The following is a 20,405-nucleotide window of genomic DNA, read 5'->3' on the forward strand; positions in this document are numbered from 1 at the left end:
TCGTAAAAGGCTAAGTGGGTATAAGACTTAATTTTCCAGAGTTGCAAATAATAAGAAAATGTAGTCTTTGACCTGAAGCCATAGTTTGCAGTAGAAAGGATACGGAAAGGGAATCTGGAGGAGACATTTTGACTGACTCAGTCCCAATTCCTTCCTCTTGCAAAATCTCACATGGTTGCCTCCCCTATAGAACAATCCCATCGCTTTTGCAGGGCAGTCTGACATTAATATCTGTGCTTACAGCTTAGATTCCCAACAGCAAAACTAGGACACTTCGAAGAGACAACAAAACAGGAAAGGATTTGACCCATCTTCTCCTTTCCACAATGCTGCACTACCCAGTCTCAAGATTTGTCACATTCCATGAACTGGATGACACCTGCTACAGAAAAAAATATTTCAGAACATGTAGAAAATCTATACCCATATATATATATATGGGTATATGTATACCCATATATGTTTTTACCCATGTATTATTTTAATTATCTTTTTGGCAACTCAAATCAACAATGAATGTTTAGCACTCTGGATTTTTAATTGTATTTTACTCAAGCACTGTATAACTCTGTATTTACTGAGAAAAAAAATTCAAGTTTTAAAGTTTTCTCCAACCAACACAAATCTGTATATTTACTTTTTTTTTAAAATCAGGGATCTTGAGAGATGGAAGAAGATAGCATGACCGCCCAGAAAATTATTACTGTTTTACAGAGCAGTAGAAGCAGACTGGGAAGCTGTCAAGGTACCAAAAGTCTAGCTTCTCTTTGGGAATATGGCAGGAAATTTAGTAGAAACATCAACACAATTGTTGCGTTAATGCGAAGCACCAACACTATTGTTTTACCTTTCCTCCTGCTTTCCTCCAGGTGAAGGGAGGTTACAGGATTTTCAGAGGCTATTATTAAACTGGAATGATTTCATACAGCTGCAGATGGCTTCAGTCCTCTTTTGTTAAATAAAAAGCTTTCTAATGATGGGAGAGTAACAAAGCACTGAGACAAGTTACCTAGGGAGGTTGTAGAAGCGACTTCACTACAGGCTTTCTGTGACAGATTAGATGAATAACCACAAGCAATGATTTCTGAATAATTATCTTGCTTTGGAGAAAGAAATGCAGTATAGGTTTGAGGGCCTACACTTGTATTATTTTATTTCAGTCAAGAAGATAGGTTTAGAAGGATTCTTTTTTTTTTTCCTTCAGTTATTTCAATATTTAATAAATATTCTAACCTTCTGGTTTATACATCTTAAATGGCTACAATCATTTGTCTGTTTGCATTACTTCTCACTGATGTCATCAATATCAAAATATGTAGTTTAAGAGACACAGAAGTCTACTGAATACTGTGACATATGATTTTCAAACATTACAATGTGTAGACTAAATACAGGAACATGAGTATTTCTTGTGCTTTACTGAAATAACATACTTGAAAGGGAAATGATACTGCTTTAAACTATATGATATTTCACCTAAATTGCTCTGCTATTAGTTCTTGTAATTTTTAGGTGTAGTCAATTCCAAATCAGATCCCGGAAAGCTTTTATGGAGTTAATATCCCTTCTGCAACCGCATGCAAAGCAGAACAGTAAAAAGGAAGTTGTGCCTCCAGAACATACATTTGAGCTTACAAACTCCCCCCAGTACATTTCACCTCTACTGAATTTGAAAGGAGTTGCTGAAGAAGAGGAAGCTGTTGGGGGAAGGAGGAAGTTAAATCCCCTCAAAACTCACGAAGCCTTTCACTGCTGCTACCATTGCATTGAATGGCAGCGGCAGCAGCGAGATCAAGGCATGGGGCCGAGGTCAGGTAAGCCTGCCATGGACTTCCACCAGGTCACTCTTCTTAGGGCTGAAGATCTTGTTGCTTTTGGGGGAGTAGACAGGACACGTACACTTCTCCACAGAAGAGGAATTCTAATCATAGTCTCCATTTCCCTCCTTCCCATTTCCTGCATGTGGGAGAGGAACTCTCGCATTCGATACCCCATGAGAGGAGATAGGGACCCTTCAGACCTGTCAGAGCAACTTCCCACACACAGTTTAACGACACGCACAGGCCCTGGGAGTTAGTATGGGGTCTAAGCCTCCAGCTGACAGGCATAAAGACCTAGCCAAAATAGAGGAGGTTAAGTTGATGTCCCTTTTTTTCCCTTTTTTTTTTAAAAAAAAAAAAAAGAAACAAGAGCAGCAGTAAGTAAGAGATACTGCCCCCGATCTGGCAGACCCCTCAGAATGGCTGCAGGGCACCACCACCCAAAGATAGAAGTGGGCTTTTGGTAGCTCTTTGGGTAATTGTTGTCATGAGTTTTGCATCTGCATTAAAATTAATTCAGATTAATATCTTGACGATGGAGTGGTTGTTTTATTCATCACCTTTAAGTAATACGAGGCCAATATACATACTTCTTTCTACATACTAAAATTGCTTAATGCAATGTCAGGCCTGGACCAACGCTATTCCCATAAATTCAGTAAAAAATTCCCTTGGAAATCAATGAAAAGTTAGACACAAATCTTCTGGAAATATCCCTTTTGTGTCTGTGCATTCCTCTCCTCTCCCCCCACCCCTACATGTCCCTCTCTTCTCTCTGCCAGAATCAGACAAAACGGACAGGAACTTACTTTTCCCTTTGAGTCGTTTTGTAGCCTGAAGATATCTCTGACATCAGGAATCTGGTGCTGTTTGTTTTTTTTCCTCATGGTTTGTGTGACAGTCTCTACTCGCTTTTCCACCGCTGCTTTCTGGGTTCGGGTCAGTGTGGACAGAAACACCATGCTTTCCAGGGAGTCACCAGAGCTCTCGCCAAACAGATTTGACAGACCTGCCTCCTTCAGCCATTCTTCTTCTAGTTCTCCCTCTGAGCAAAGCAAAGAGGAAAAGCCATAAACGTTGGCTTTCGAGTACTGTTAAGCACACTGGAGGTTAATAACATGATCTAGTTAATGCAGTTCACAGGGAAAGTACTAAGGGGATCCACAATTAAGAACAATTACTTACACGACCATGACTTGGAAAAAAGCTATTGTTTCTAAAGAGCTTCAAAAATGTTAACATATGATATCAAAGCTTTTGAAATAGTTAATCCAATACAGATTGCTATGGGGCAAAGTTTATAATAATCTACAGCACTTCTATTAAATTATATACCATTTTATAAATGTACCTAGATATGAATGTGTATGGGGAAGCCTGAAAGCCTCTGATCATTGCTGCTTCATTGATTTTTACTTCAATCCTCAATCTTTTTAGCTCCTTTACTGACATGGTTCTGCCCACTTTTCTTGATACATTAATCCTACAGCTCTCCACTAGCTCAATTTAATGAAGGACAAACCAGGCTATAGGAGTCACCTTAATGTTATTTTTAATCAGTTCTTATGACATGGTCTCCAGCCTGCTGACAGCCCACAAAACAATTGTTGCTTTAGTCTTATAGCTGATAAGGTATCCTTTATTGACAGATCACTGCACATGAAAGAGTAGAAAGCTATTAAATACTGCCACCGATGGCAAAACTTCTGCTTCTGAAATCAGTCTCTCTCTAATGATACTTTCTTTAAAACACCAAGCTCTGTCTGTAGCAGCCAAGTTTGTGCTGAATGCCAACAACTCTCTCAAACGTTCAAGCAACATTTCCATTTATGAGATATATAAAAGTACTCCAAAGCTGGCATGTCAACTTCATATTGACTGCAGTTTCCCACCGTGCACAGTGCATGTCCAAGTGGGCACCTAAATATTAACAGCATTCAGAAAACAGACACAAAATTTTAAGTATGAATTTTGCCATGGCTATGCAGCCAAATCCTGAGCCTCTGACAAAACTCTCAGATTTTATTAGGGCTGGAAAGAAGGGCTACATCCACTCTCCAGAGCGGATGTGAGCAAGGTATATCTCATCTCTCCCTTGCCTTGCCTTTGCATGGCCGTGTCACAAGCAAGCCCCCACCCAGGCAGGCCCATCAGCCAGGTGCAGTGTCCCACGCATTCAGGAGTACTCATACCCAAGCAAGGTGCTACACGTTCGGCAAGCTGCGGGGCAGAGCAACATCTGCTCGAGCTGATCAACTCAACTGAGCTGACTCACTTGGGCTTCATGCCAGAGTCAGCAGCTCAAGCTGCAGCAGCAACTAGGGGGAAGAAGGCTATATATAAATAAAAAAAAGGAAATTGTGGGTTTTGGAGTGCAGAGCATGAAGGCGTAGCAGCATCAGTGAGCTGGGGTAAGAGAAGAGGCTCGTGCGCTGCAGAGCGATGGGCTCTGCTGCTCTGGAGAAAGCTTCGCAGCTCTGCCAGATGCCCAGCTCCCCAGGCACGCAGGCTCGGAGCCTTGCTGCTTTCTCCGGAGGCCACGTTGCTACCCTCTTCAGAGCACTTGTAAATAGCGGTGATGTTTCAAAATGCCTAGGGAGACAGAAGTGCAAATCCCTTTGAAAGCTAATGGAGCACATTCCTCTCACTCATGTAGAGGTCATACGAATGTGCAAAGCTCATCATTTTAATTTACTGAGACTGTGGGCCTCTTGTAAGAATGGGAGAGGGGCAGATACCGCACTGTTAAAAAAAATTTTTTAAGAGAAGAGTGGAATTAAGGACGTTACTCCTCTTTTATCTGATCAGACAAGAAAAATAAAGAAATTGCCCAACTTCTTCTAAGATCATGCCCTCAGGAGTGGCCCATAATTGATGCTTCTGAGAAACAAAAATAATACAACTGAACATCACAATAGTTACAAGCGTAGAAAGTTACTCACTAAACTTAAACCGGTTAATCATTGGCTTGTCTTCTAAGCGTGAGGTTTCTATCCACAATAGCTACAATAACGAACAACATACACAAAGAGTGAAAGGGTAAGTTAGATTAACAGTAAACTGCAAATAAAGCTTCAATTGTTGTGATTTGCAAGTACAGGCACCTTTCTGATGTTCTGCAAATACCGTTTAAAGGAAAACCAGCCTTTTACTTATCTCCGACACAATTCTCTTTCAGGGCACTGCCTGTTTCTGGTGATATGCATCAGAGGCAACAGACCTTTCAACAGTGGATGTTCAGCAGAGTGACCTCCTTTTTGATTTAAGTGTGTTTTGTGGACGCCATCTCTTGAAATAAGACTTAAAGAAAAATCCCTAAATCAGCAAACTGATGATCATTCACAAGAACAAATTTCATTACCATCTGGCTCTTTCACTACAAGTGCTACTCGTTCCTCATGATTATTTCCTCTGGTTTCATGGATGTTTTCAAGTTCTTTCCAGTAGTCATCCATAGAAAGTTCATCCAAGGAGTCCTGGGATCCTGAGCGGTCAAACGATGCTCCATCAGGGGTCTTCTTGGAATGGTCATGGTTCATTGTATACTGGCCAGACCGACGGCTATAAGCATAAACCAAAAAGCAATTCTTGGTTAGCATTTTAAGATACAGGATACATTAATATCTGTGAAGGCATTTAGTGATGAATTGTGTCAAAGAAAACTACTGTCAACAAGCAAATCAAGATATTAAAAATTACTTTTCATATCTGGAATATATTTTTGATTTAGCATTTCTGCTATACGTATCTCCCAATCTGGAATGGCACAGAAGTCTGTATTAAAGAGAAAATAATGAATCCAAGTTCTAGTAATCCTAGTTACACCAAACCTCTAATTCAACTCACAACAGTCAGTTCCACAAACTTCATGGGACGTATCTTCCTAGCATCACCGTTCATAAAGAATTTTTCCAAAGTGCTTTTCTGCCGGAGTAAATTCTTACAGCTTGACAGTATCCCTACTTTTTTCCTTTGCTATTCTGCTTTTATTTTTTATAAATGTTTAGTCTGGTATCTATGACTTTAATTACAGCTGGGAAAGGACAAAGTAGAATTACTGAAGTAACAGTTTGTGAAGTAAACTGGTGAGTCCAAACATTTAATAAAGGCCACTACTTGTTTCTATCTTGCTTCCTCTTTGACTGAAAGCTTACCATTTGTCTAGTTTGATGTTACTAGTTTTTGGTTTACCCTCCCAAATGTATGCTTTCAAAAGGGATCTTTCATCTTAAGTATAGCTGCAACTAGAAAAAAGAAACCAACAAGCTGAAACGTCTAGGACTCATCTTGACCTCATTACGTCATGGGCAAAAAACTACCACTGACCTAGCAAAGAATCCTTCTTAAAAAGTGCAAAGGTTATAGTGATGTCATTGAAGTAACAGGTCATCCTTACAGTCGAATATACCAAATCAAAAGCCACAAACTGATTCAGAGTATCAGAAAGAGGACGTGGATTACATGAGTAGCAACCTGATCTAACTTCAGAGTTGGTCCTACTTTGAGTGGGAGGCAGATCAGACAAGATGATCTCCAGTGGTCTTTTCTAAACTAAGTTACTCTACTATTATGACAGTGTATCAAAATTCTTCCTTGTATTAAAAAACAGTAAGTTCTTAACATTGCAGGAACAGCTTCAGATGTCTTTTATGTCTGAATTTGTCTCCATATTCTAAAAAAGGAAGCATGGTTTGCGGTTAAGTAATAAATATCACTTATTCCGAGAGAAAAACATATCAAAGATCAAGCATTGTGGATTTATCACAATGTAAATGCAGTAAATTAAGTCCTACCTTCCCATTTGGCTGACTTTTCAAGTTTATCTAGAATTAAAAGCACCTCGTCCTTACATTTTATCTTGCGACAACTAACGCTTGTTAGCTGCCCCTCAGTAAAAAAGCCATACCTTTTTCTCTGAAGATAAGCCCCTTGTGTGCCCAAGTCACAAATCCTTTCACACCATACGTGCTTGATTCTCTGATAAGAAATACTAACTATATGGACTTTGCCTTTAAAGGTAAAGAGCCTTATGGAAGGACTATGGGAGTTTCCACCCGCCCTGCCTCTCTGCTCCAGGTACAAGTTAATAAATTACAATGAATTACCAAGCTAATATGCACCCCAACACCATTCCTTAACCTGCTCTTATTTGAAAGCCCAGGAAAAAAAAAAATATATAAAGGAGTATTTAGCTTCTGCATCAATGGCAATAACAACATCTTGCTAGCAGTGCATGTTACCCAATAAATACAATTTCTCTGTGTAGCTACCTCAGTTCTTAAACTTCTCCTGACAGGTGCGTCCCATGTGTGACCCGTGCTGCTTGTGGATCCAACACCAGTCACTACAGAAAGATGTTCATGGAGCCACATCAGACGCGTCCCCAGCAGCCGATGTAGGTGCCAAGCGTGGCTAAAGCAGGTCGGGCTTCCCAGCCCTTGCCCAGGCTTCCGTCCTCCTGCGGCTGAAGGTGCTCAGAGCAGACCGGGTCCCTCTCAGAAACAGACTCTGTACACTTGAACGGCAGCCCGAGTGAGGTCGTCCCTCGGCTTAACCCCGCAGAGCTGCTCGGCAGCTCTTCGGTGGCCTTTCACCTTTGGAACAGCCTGCTCTCGCTGACTCACCTCAGCTGAAATTTAACCACCACAGCACACCATGCAAAAGATAATACCGACAGACCGAATACATTAAAAGCGTGCACTCTGGGGGGCTGTAGCAGGCTGAGGTGGGATATTCTGCAGCAGGCCGCGGCTCTGGGCCACGCTTCCAGGCAAGTGCTCCTCCTGTCCTTCTAAGAAAGCCAGCTCGTCACCTCTCCCAGACCGAGTCCTGCCTCAGAGAAGCCTGCGCCCTGAAATGCACAGCTGATACTCGGCACAGGGCACTCAAGGCCATTTTCAGGGTCCTGTGAGCATTTGCTGTACATTAAAAACACCCCATTAACTCCCAGAGACTGGGCCTTACCCTTCAGTCACAGGCCTGCTCTCCTCGACCAAACATAAGCTGCTTTTCTTGTAAGGCTCCTCCCGGCCTGACCTTTCCATCTGTCATTAATGAATCAGTGCAGCAGCTCCCAACTTTGAGCGGGCAGTAACGCCACTTCTCCTCATGAAAGCCCTCAGAGAAGGACACGAACGACCAGGGGAACCTTCCGAGAAATATTCACACAAAAACCTCACCGCTCCGCTGCGAACGTCTCCTTCAAAACGCGTGTTGCCTTAGGCCCATCCACAGCTGGCAGCCCCAGCGCCGGCAGCACTCGGGCTCTTCAGGAGCCGAGGCCACCGGCTGCTGCCACACCGCTCCCGCCCCACTCACTGATTCCTCGTCTTCCCTCGTCAGCCTCAATCAACCGCCTATCCCCAGCTTCTGTTTGGACTGCAAACCCTTTCAAAGCCATCTGCATTTGTCCACACCCACAATTCACATTTTTATGGGCTAGGACAGACAGAGGCTCAGGCTGGGAGAGAACCTGACAGAGCAGGTCAGATCTTATTTTCACTTCACTTGGTTCAACGTTTCTTGCTTTGCGTACCCCACCAGAGAAAGACGCTGGTGAAGCAGTATTTGGTGCATAATCTGCACAGCAGCGGCTCCAGGCATCCTCATCTCTGTCCCTCCTCTGAATCCCCGGGCACAAAGAGGCACAAAGAAGAAAGACCCTTTGAGGATAGTGAGGACAGTCTTGATACCACAGGGTTGATGTAGATGAGAAAAGAAAAATAATTTAAAGAAATCACAGCACAGGGAAAAATAGGTTGCCAATTAAGATTCTTCTTTTTATATATCTGTTGACAAGACCAAGAACATGGGATTTCTGCTGTGACCTTCCACTAAATTCAATCCTTCTCCAAACATATGCTTAAGTAAGCACTAGTTGCATATCACACAATACAAATGCATAGGTGGGAACAAGTTAAGGCCAAGAAAAAAAAAAAAGAGAGGAGAAGGGGAAAAGCAATCAATCTTAGTAATAATATTATAAGGAACCTGGAAGAGAGATATGTTTTTAAAAATTATTAATCCCACATTCACAGAAAGACTTATAAAAAAAACCAATCTTAAAAAAGTGTTTCAAGCTTTGCAACCCCCTGTTGCAAGCTTTAAAATTTTGTAGAAGACTGCTTTCCAAAAAACTATTGGTAAGAAATATGCACAGTTCATTACAAAAGAAGCTATTACTGTGGTTGCAGAAAATAGGTTACTTCTCCAGCACATTCTTAAGTTTTTAGGTGTTCGGTTTTTCTATTTAAAATTTGAAAAATGCAGCTGCTTTTCACAAGTATCTTCACGGAGATCTCTTTTCTTCCCCCAGAAAATGTAATCTACTGCTAACAAACAGAGTCACTTAAAGTAATTTTCAAACACTACTCATTTAGCATTTCAGATTACTAAATGGTAAGTTTATTCTCCAGCAGTTTTTTTCCCACAGAAAACTCGTATTTCCATTAAGCTCTTTGGTAACAACACTCTCAAACTCTGTTAAAATCTCATTAACATCTATTTCCAATCATTAGTAAATAGTTTACTCTTCAAATAGCTTTACAGGGAGCAGTGCAATACTCTCATTTTCAAATCATGCAGTCAGTTCTGACCTCTGATACTCAGACGGGTGCTCTTTGCAGCCGATGAGATTGTTGCCTATTTATCTCAGTACAAAACTGAGCCTCCAAGTATAAAATCCATTCTTCAATATAGTTACTGCAGTCTCTTACCAGACTTAGTCTTCTTGTCCCACCCACCGGAGATGCATTTATTTATTAGAAACATCAAGGATGCAAGACGAAGCACTCCAGCTCTTCCAGAGGGGAGCCATTAAAAACAATTTTTGTAATGAACACCATTCATTACATTTACAAGGAAAGAAACCAGATTTGGGTTATTTCACTAAGCACTGATGAGCTTCATGTTGTGGCAAGTATTTAATGTAGAAGAACTGTGTGCAAATATTTTCTTCAGCCTTTCCTTTTGTCACCAACTTGTCCTTTCTCAGCCTCTAAGAAAATATGACTCTGTACATTAATCACTGTTTTACACCATAATAAAAATATGCTTTTTTCAGGTTCTGTCAGCCTAATTTTGATTTCATCAATAGTCACTTTGTACTAGCGCAGTTGTTTCTACTCCTTTTTTTCTTTCCTGTGAAATCTAAACCTCCCTGTCTGTTCCAGTGCCTTTTTAGCAGTTCATAACTGACACTTGTCATGTGTAAACTACAGCAGCTAAAAATTAACCAGTTGGTAAGGTGCACTTTCACTGGCATTTCAGATAAATTCAGTTCGCAGAAAGCTAATTTTGCCGTTACTTCCATTTTTCTCACTCAAGAATTAAGGACTATGTTGTGTTTTAAAACAGCGAGTGATGAGAAAAAGATAATCTTTGTCATTTCTATAGTGCTAGCCACTAATTTTGGATCTGAATATGATCTTTCTACATCGCTATACAAACATCATAATTGCCTGGTATCCTTATATACTATACATATGGGTATGCATGTATTAGATGTGTAAATATACTGAAAGGCAGAAATACTAAATGCAAGGATGCTCATGGTCATAAAAACTAGGGAATATAAATACACTGTTGAACCAAACAGAATAGATTAACACTGCTGAAAGAGAAGTGGAGCTCCTCTAAGAGGGTTATTGCAGGAGAGCTCGCTGACTCCAGGAAAGGATGAAGTCCAGCTACTAAATACTAATAAAGCAAAAAGATACCAGTCTCTATAATCTGTTATCTTCTTCCTGAAAAAAATTGCAACAATGGGTGAAACACAAGTGAAAGGAAGGAGGGGGAAACATCTTTTCTGCCTGCAAATTAGGAGTTCCTGTAAAGGGTTCTTTTTTCCATCCGCTTTTGCCAAATTTTGGAATTCAAAATTCAGGCCTGGATCTTTCCTGAGTAAAAACTGTCACAACTATAAAAAATGTCACGAGTGGAACAAGGGAAGAGGCCATCTGATTAATTACTGGGTTTAACCTCAATTAGGATTCAACTCTTTGGGGTTAAACAAATATGGTCCTTTTCCACAGCTGCCTAACAAAGCCTATGGGAGTCTTAAACATTGTCTTTAAACAGGTTCCAAATAGAAGGCCAATTCAATGTTATACAAGATTAAAAGTTTCACAAACATTTGTCTGTATCAGCCAATTTCCAACATTGAGAACAGTGAAAAAAAGGCATTGCATTATCAAGTGATATAATTACTTGTCAAACTGGACTATTACATCTCCTTAAGCTGTACACTGAAAATACAATCCTCGTATGTTTGGCCTTAAAAGCTTCTTTAAGTAATCCTGGCCATTAACTGTTGCTATTGGGGTTCTTGCACAGGCAATGTCTTGAGCACTGCAGCCCCTTCAAATACACTCTCTGGCACCCCAATAAACTAGCACTTTACTTCCAGAGTTATATAAAATGACAGAAACATATCTGACTAAGCTACATTACAGCAGCAACTTCTGAAATGCCCATGCAAAGCGAGTCATCACTCCCAAAGCCAGTGTACGTTTGGCCATTTACGTAAAAGCTATTAGTAGTATTATTGCAGCCATACCTCAGCTGATACCGGGACTCACTGATTCTGAGCATCATACCGACACATGGTTAGATGTGTTAATAACCTGATAAACAAGATGCACAAAGGCTGTGAGAGGGGAAAAAAAAAGGGTGGGTATTTGGCCCGGAGAGGTGAAGCATGCTGTTCAAACTCATGGTGCAAATCAGTGACAGAGACAAGAATAATTCTCAGATCTCTGGAGTCTTTCACCACTGGACCACTGAGCGTTAAAGATCGAGATCTGACCCATAGCGAACTGCAAGGCAGATAAAAGGAAGCTCTGCTGTTGTGGCTTTGAGATAGACTCCAGCACTGTGGCTATAAATAGAGGAGCACTCGCAAAACAGAATTATCTTGTTGACATAGGAGTTACAAAGTTAAGTAGTAATTCGTAAGTAATTTTAAGTTTGTGCAAAGGCTAACTGGATTTAAACAACCAAAAAATGCCTATGGGTACTGTGGCCCATTTTCAAAACTATTTACTGAGCAATCACATTCAGGGGATGCTGTGCTCTTAAATATAAATACAGGACTTGCCAAGTCCTTTCAAATCTAAACAACTAAAAAGATAAGGAGAGGGAAACAATGTGGTCTCCTGTCCTGCTTCTCATCCTGAAGGCTGAGCTACCACAGAAGTGTGGGAATAAGTAAAGCTCCTAAGCCCAAAGCTCCCCTCATCCCTCCCCTCCTTTCAGGAAGCCAAGTAGCGCTGCAAGATGCAAAGACTTCTTAACTGAATTAACCAAGAAAGCTCTAATCTAATGGCTAGAGCAGTTGCCTGGCTTGAGGTCCCTGCTCTTGGCTGGGACGCTGGCCTGGGAAGTGATCGCCAGACCTTTCTATAGCCAGGGCGACTACCAGAAGGGCATCCTGACTTTTCACAGTTTCTAGGCAAAGCTGCATCCCAAATGATCAGATGTGAAGATAATGCAAGGCCTTGATTCCAAGTATATGTTAAATCAAGAATATTTGTTACCAAATCACTTATTCTAATGGATTTCAACCTAATATTTATGAAATTTCTTTCTGTCACACCACCCCTTTGCACAGTATTCAGTATTTTGCAGTGCAGCTTTGAGCATCTTTCAAAGTCTTCTGTTAAAAAAACCCATCAAATTGTAATTGATGTGTCCATCAAAGCAGGTGGTTCTAAAGTAACTGGATTTTGTATAAAGCCACAAAGTAATGACACTACCTAACTGAAGTTTAAAAAAAAAAAAGCTAAATGTAAATGTCTTCATCTTTTTATATGGCTTAATATATTAAAAAGATTCTTTCTATTTCATTGACAGCTAAAACCTCCTGTCAAACAAAAGCCAGTATCACCAGCTTTCAAGAGCAGCAGGTAACCCCTTAGCAATACCTACCAAGATCCAAGTCTGGACATTTGGTGTCCAGAACAATGCAAAAATATTTCTCACCCCTTTTAAAGTGGTTCGTAACTTTGAGAAGGCAGTAGAGAAACTTTAATCTGGGTTTATATCTCTGCTTTTCTTTCTAGCTCCTAAATCTTGTCACTCATTGCAACAACTCATCCCTTCTACCTTTTCTGTCTTTTATTCTTTCCACGACTGACTGCAAACTCTCCTGAAACTCGGTCTTTTCAAGAAGGTCATACAGGGCATGCAAAGATAACAGGAATCAACATAATTTCCAGTATTTTTGGTGAACCAACACTTAGCACTCCTTCTTTCCCAACTTAGAGTTTTATTTTGGTTGCTCTGTTACCTTATGGGACATTTTGAATGTCAATTGCAATCAAACTTGCCCAAATCCCCTTAAGCTCCAAAGAAAAGCCAGAGAAGTAGGAACTGAGGCAAAACTCTGTTCTCCTTCCAAAGACAGAGTACAAAGTGATTGCAGAGAGGGTATAAAACAGTACTAACTTTCTAAATCAGCATAAAAAAAGCTGAGCAAAGAGAATCAGGTCTCTTAGGGTTTTTTGTAATACCATCAGCTGCTGTTAATACCTGCTCAAAACTGCTCTGGAGATTAACAAAAAAAACAACAACCCAAAACCAAACCAAAACAAAAACCCAGAAAACCCCACAAACTGGCATTTTAAACCCCTGCACGAATAATAAATGCAAAACAGGCCAACGTTAGGGCTGCCAGACTATAAGTCTAAAAAGTGTACATATACACTGTGCTGCTTCCAGTCACATCCTAATTATTATTTACATAAGATTTTTTTACCTTAGTGAACATGACTTTCCTCCTTTCCCAACCCCAATCTGTCACTGAAGAAAACAGGAAGGAAATTGTGGCAATGACACAGACTATTACACTTAGTATTCTAATCCACTGCACCAGAAATGGGAAATTCCAGATACGATGCCAAAACTTAATCGCCCTGAACTATATGCAGCACTTCTAAGAAGATTAAAATATTTCATGACATTTCCTTTAATAGGACCTCCTGTTCCTACACAGCCATTTAGATTCTACCTATTTTCTACTTCTGATTAGATAAATTATAATTATGGTAAACTGATACACATACACACCCTATCTAAAATCATGGTATAGATCATTGGCCCCTGTGTATGATTGATGATGTGAAAAGATTTATTATCAAAAAAGGTGTTAGAACTATAACATATATACTTTTGAACATTTGCAAAAACAGTTATTTGATATGCCATTCCAGGTTGTTTCAGAATAAACGTGATCTTGTTCCACTCTGCGCAAAGCTAGAAAGAATTCAGGATTGACAACTGCAGCCATGAAGCCTGTCCCCCACAAAATGACTGGACCAGTTGTGTCTTCTTGTTTTTTGGGGGACTGTTGCATTCCAGCGTCTGAGTTGGTCAACTCAGTGCATGCTTTTAGCTTTATTCTCCAATCATAAAATACAGAAGCCTGCTTATTTCTTTTAGTGAAAGGTGAGTCTCATGAACTGAGATTTGGAGCTTTAACTAAAACATCACGTATTATCAGACTTGCAATAAAATTACCACAATTTGCTAAACTGAGAAGCAGTATCAGAAGAAAGCAGTTTTCATTTTACTCCGGTATTGACAAAACGAAGATGACCATATTGTCTCGGGTCCTGCCATTCTGACCCTTTTAATTCTCATACCACTTGAATGAAGACTCTCAAAGGCTTTGAAAACACATTCCTATTTTTTACCCATACATAGAAATTTCTGGTTCAAAAGCATACATTTTAGGAAGTGAAATAGTTATTCCTGGGAGTGCAAAATTCACCAGAGGGAAAACAAAGGGACGAGGGAACTTGGGTGACCTGTATAGGTACAATCACACAAGTGCACTACGTTAGAAGCAGGTTTGCAACTTGTGCAGACTTTTGGAAGAGCTGGAAATGCTTACAGCTAGGAAAATAAGGAAAGGAATGGCCTCACTGGAATCGCCTTTGTCACGTTTTTGGCTCTGACCCTTGGTCAGTTGATCGACCTTTCTCATTCCTTCCAAATGCCTTCTACATCACCTGGCTTCATATGGACACAGATGTTTTCCTCTGCAGTTTTGATTCTTTTCATTCTCTACAATTCATATCAATTACAAAAATGTATGCAAAATACGTTCTCTGTAACAACTCTGATGCTGCTTATTGGGAAAATATTCGAACACATCAGACACATTTTAAAAATACGCTTTTTCTGTAATCTTCTAAGAGACCCACTGGAACTAATCTTCTCCCAAAGAAGAGAATAAAGCCTGTGTGAGATTACTTCAGGCTCCACATATATCAACCAGGAAGTGAAATAGATACAGTATTTCTAATTCCATTATTGAGAGGCACAGAGAGGAAAGATTTAAATAATTTATTTTTCTTTTCACAGTGGAAAAAAATAAGCATGGCAACAAAGCCCAATTTAAGCTATCCTGGCAAATAGCAGGACCATCTAGTAAAGTACAGTGACAGCCATGAAATGATACTGGAGTCACTTTTGTGCCTCTAAAAGCATTAGCTCTTACCATGTTAAAGACCTGTTAGTTAGACCTAGAACTCTTTTAGTTGCAAATATTAAGGCCTACAGCACAATTCGGTACTTTTGTTTATGCTCGACGGAAATTGGCACACATTCATAGACAATTTATGACAATATAATCCTTACAGTCAGAATAAATTGTCATTGAATTTGTATGAGCATTCTCAAACAGCAGACAAGGAAATCCATGCAGGAACCTCAAGACCTTTTGTAAGGAAACTGTTTTCATTATCCAAACAAACCACCAGCAAAGACCCACTAAGTCAACGTGGATAAAGGTGCTCTCACAGAAGCTAGAGGAGAGTGGGAGAGGAGGAAGCAGAGCCACCTGCACAAAGGGCTGAGGCGAGCAGCTTGCGCAAGGCAAGCCAGCACCCAAGTACACCGAGGGATACGGGTCTGTTCAGAAACTGAAGCAGAGAGGATGCTCTTAAGAAGCATCCTTAAAGGCAAGGGAACAGGAGAGAGGGAGGCCTCAGGGACACCGTAAGGGCTGGACAATCTGGGTTTAGTTCAGGCTCAGCATGAGGAAGGAGGTGTTTGCAACCAGCTTCAAAAGTGGTCGCTGGGATTTCACCTGCTCTCAGAGGAGCTAACACAACAACGCTGCATATGTCTCTGCACATGAGGCAAACCTGCTTTGAGGACCTCCTCCAGTAGAAGCCAGGCAGAGCGTGCCATGGCAGAGGCGGCAGGCAATGCAGGTCTGCCTTGATCCAGCTGTTTCCTTCAGACCCCCTCCCCACAGACCCACCACACAAAGAGGGCAGCAGAAAAGTCCATGGACACCTCAGCAGAAGAAAAGGACACTCAGTCACAATTCTTACTTTTTATCTTCTAGGGCAACTGCTAAAGCCATGAGCCTTTACAAAGTCTCCTTTCCTGCCAAATTCTTCTTTTAAGCAAATATTCCTGGGGAATACCTGTTTCTGGAGTGTAACAACTGAACTGTCTGCAGCCCTCTCTGTTATCTATGCTAATGAGCACTTCCAAAGGCTTGGTGTCCTATAACCCAGCAGGAACCCCACTAACTAAAACAAAATTGCATTAATATATTGCGGCCCCCCCCCCCCCCCAATATATCTGGTAGTTTTTAAACGTCAGTAGACACCCAAGCAAGCAGGAAGCAACTTGGGACCACAGATTCTCTCCTCCCCTCTCCCCCTTCACTACCACCTCTGTTTTCTGAACATTGGCAGAAAATATATAAAAACGTGTATTTTTTCAACCAAGCTCCCTGCAAAGCTTTACTGGTTGTTGTATGCACAAATATGTCCCTTCACTTACAAATTAAATATACAGATTTACAGCCACCAATTTGAATATATAGGTGCATTCATGTGCAAGTTCGGAAACTAGTGGTAGCCCTGAGATAAACGCCTGGTCTGTAATTTAAGAGCTCCAACTGCTCCATTGTTTCACCACCACAGCTTAGGAAAAAACCCTTCCACCCACAGCAGAAATGGCCTATAACCCAAGAGAGAGGAAGGAACGACGTGATTTCTGATGCGTCAGGTTCGAGAGGAGTGATGGGGAGGGGAAGCCAGATTACCCACAGTAATGAATCTGTTCTCACAGTCTGGGTCTCCCTTGATAGGATGCCACCCATCACTAAATGCCTACCATAGCGTTCACTACCGTGCTACCTGCCCACAAGGTCTGAGCATCAGCACTTGAATACAAAAACAAAACTTCAACAGTAAGGATTTAAAAGAGGTGTGGTTTTGTTTTTCTCCTCTCCTGGAACAAAGAGAACATAATACAAACCAAACAATAGGGGGAAAAACAGAAAAGAAACAAACACTGGAAATTAAGAAAAAGTAAACAAAACATGCAAATTAAATACCAATCATTTAATAGGAACAACTGTTCAAAATGAAAAACAAACCCTAAAAATAATCCCATATGTATTTTATTATTAACTGATCATGATTTTACACATGTAATCCTTGTTTCTCATTTCCACTAACAGCATTACATTTTTTTTGTTTTTTACTCTTAGATCTGATTCTTTTTTGGCGTAAGCAGTCTCCTTTCCATGTGGGTACATGGGCAGCGAGTTCAGCAAAACTTAACACGGCCATGGAAGACTGTCGTCATATTTTAAGGCAGCAAAAGCAAATGTTCAAGACTGGTCAGAAAGGGAAGGCTGACAGTCACTGCTTACTCTGCAGCTGAAAAAAAATGTGCTGTTAGTAAAATGAGAAAAAAATTGTTTCCAGAATTATGGAAACGGAAGACCAAAAGAGCTCTTACCAACTTTAGTTTAAATTACACTCATCAAAAAGAGGATGCAGGCAGGGACTGCAAGAATTCTGGGATTTAAATATTAAATACTGGTAGTAAGTAAAAAAAAAAAAAGTATCATTTTTTAGATTTATAAATTATTTAGATGGTAATTCTTAATAGAAATTATTTAGGAAAATCCTTTGTTTCTCTTCCTAACCAACACCCCTTTCTTCACCAGCATTTTACAAACATGAGAGATACCAGTTTCTAAATCAACATATAAGTGTCACCTACAGTTTTTCAGCTGGTAACGTTCTCCATGATTATTGTTCTAAAAAGGTATCGGTTATATAAAGCAACATAAATCTGTCTTTTTAAAATTATTGCATCACTAATATTAGCCATAACTCTTACCCTGCATTTCCCAAACAAAACACTTCAGTAGGGTTAACTGCCAGCAAAAAATGCAAGTAAGAATGACATTGTACTCTTTTAACTTTCCCCATGTCTCCAGAGGTTAAATCCCTAACTTCAAGTTTAGACATATTCCTTTGTGTAAACAGGGTAAAAATAGCACTTACTCGTAACGCTAAGTAGCTATGATTACAGACCCCAGTAATAATCAAGGAAAATGAAATAGTGCTTCGCATATAACATACTAAACCTGAAATAAGGCTCAATCCATATGCAGATACTTCTATAAATACAAATTCATATTTTCTTTTGCCATATGTACACACACTATGTCCAGAAGAACATGAGCAATGTTATGCACTCTTGAGTATTACTATCTGTGATTTTTCGTTACAGGACCAAGCTCCCAATGCTAGACATCTGTACTTCCCATTATGAGACGCATCTTCTACAAATGAATACCATATGTTTTTATACAGTATCACATGTACACAGGAAAAAAAAACATTTGCTGCATGCAATATTAAGTCACATATGAAAACTTCATTTTAATTAATTTGAAAACATCATATTATGACAGTGACCTAAGCCTGCAGTTTGGGGGGAAGGGGAGGGAGGAATGAAAGACAGCCTGAACGGGCCTGACCTGGGTGCACAGAGCAGAGACGTTTCTAGCCAGTGAAGGGAACAAGGTGTGAGGCAAACCAGAGCAGAAGCTGCAGGGCGCCCTGCAAGTCCTTCACTCCCAGCTCCTAAGAGGCACTGCCCGACCACTCTGTCCCGTCCACAGCCCTCATGTCACCTCGCCACGCCGGGCAGGACCCCGCTGGCTTTCCAGCTCTGAAGCTCTCCCTAAGACACCCTAAACCTTAGGGAACCAGCACATACCAACAGTGCTGGGGAGGCGATGAAGGGACTGAACATCTCTGGGCTTGAGCCGAGTGACAAATACATCCTTCAAGCTCAGGCAGGGTGACACAGTTGAGCCCCTTCCTAACAGAGGTATTAAACTAAATGCCTTTTTAGTATCTTCTGCACTGAAAATGCACACTTGCAATCTTAAAAGTTTCTCTGGATACAAGAAATAGTTGTTTGTATAAGTAGCCAATTCTGTCTCAGAGGATAAAGAATAATTCCCTCGCCAAAATAAGGCACCTGGACAAAGCCTTATATTTACAAAGACTATACAAGCGCTGACAGATTGACACAGAAATGGAATCATACACTTGTCAACATCAAAAGGGTTTAAAACATACAATGTAAGTCAACAGAGCAATAGCATGGGAAGTAGAAACTCTGTAACAAAAAATTTACAACACATTTTAATACAAAGATGAAAAGGAAACTTTCAAAGAAAGACAAATGCCCATATACCTAAATTATACTATTTTCTCAACTCTCAATTCTCTAAATGCAAAACCGGTGTGTATACTCTATAGCTTCTGCTACCCTTGCTGTGTGTTTTCACCGGACACGCTCAGATCTCCTTCCTCTTTGAAAGTCAGGAAGGTGCAATGAGGGATTTAGGGATATTTTCACTGACCGTGCCTCTAGGCAACTGACCTCATTTTCCTTTTTTCACTGTTTTATGACACCTCACTTGGAAGTAAATCAGTTAGAATGATTCGTACAACGCCCTGATTTTTTATTACCAAGTATATAAGCTATTGTTTTAAACGATGACGTAATACACTGAAGCTGCCTCTTCCCCAAGAGTGCCAAAGTAATGCTCTTCGGCTCCAATTCCTTCTCTGTTCACACAGGCTTCACACCAGTGCAACCTCGGAGCGCCCCGGGGGATGCCCCCAAGGCCGACACCTCAAGGCCACCCCACCCTTTACAGTAACTCACAAGAGGCAGACACCACCCTTTGAGCACCCCTCTCGGAGCAGCCTCAATCCACCCCCCAACACAACCATCTGCCAGACCCTGGGATCTCCCTGTCCTTACAGGCAGACCCCTCCAAAGACAGCACAAGCAGTAAGGCAGCCAGTCCGATTCGGGTGAAAGGGAAAGGTATCTCTGTTCACTAGGAGAGACTACATGGAAAAACTCCAGCTACCAGGACTGTCAGAGGACTGTGTGATAACATTGAGCAGAGCCAACTAGATGCACGACTGAAGCACGTCACCAGCCCAGTGCGAATTGTCACTCTCTGTGGCCGCAGCAGAGAATAATTCTTTATTCAGAAATAGTGATGAGTCTACATCCACAGAAAGGGCATCAGCATCACCTCAGCACTACACCTCCAGACAACAGCTAGGCTTTCTTCCACTGGAGGTCACCAGCAGACACCCAAAGTAACAGTGACCCTTTGAGCAGTTAAGCCACTTCCCACAAAAAACCCCAATGCCACTGTTTTTTCCCTTGTATTACTCATTCAACCTGACACAGCAGAAGACTTGGATTCCAGAACTGTACAAAGGA

General features: G+C 40.8%; 1 protein-coding gene across 2 annotated transcripts in view; it reads right to left on the reverse strand.

Annotated features, from left to right (window-relative positions):
• The window catches only part of ARHGAP18 (Rho GTPase activating protein 18), a 68,873-nt gene that overhangs the window by 33,827 nt on the left and 14,641 nt on the right, over positions 1–20,405 (reverse strand). For both annotated transcript variants that reach the window (XM_075145811.1, XM_075145812.1), the window contains exons 2-3: positions 5,182–5,381; positions 2,630–2,865 (exon numbers count right to left, since the gene is read on the reverse strand). In XM_075145811.1, coding sequence (XP_075001912.1) covers positions 2,630–2,865; positions 5,182–5,381 — 436 coding nt within the window. The remainder of the gene's footprint in view (positions 1–2,629; positions 2,866–5,181; positions 5,382–20,405) is intronic.

Source organism: Calonectris borealis, chromosome 3 (assembly GCF_964195595.1).
Source record: "Calonectris borealis chromosome 3, bCalBor7.hap1.2, whole genome shotgun sequence".
NCBI classification, from domain to species: domain Eukaryota; kingdom Metazoa; phylum Chordata; class Aves; order Procellariiformes; family Procellariidae; genus Calonectris; species Calonectris borealis.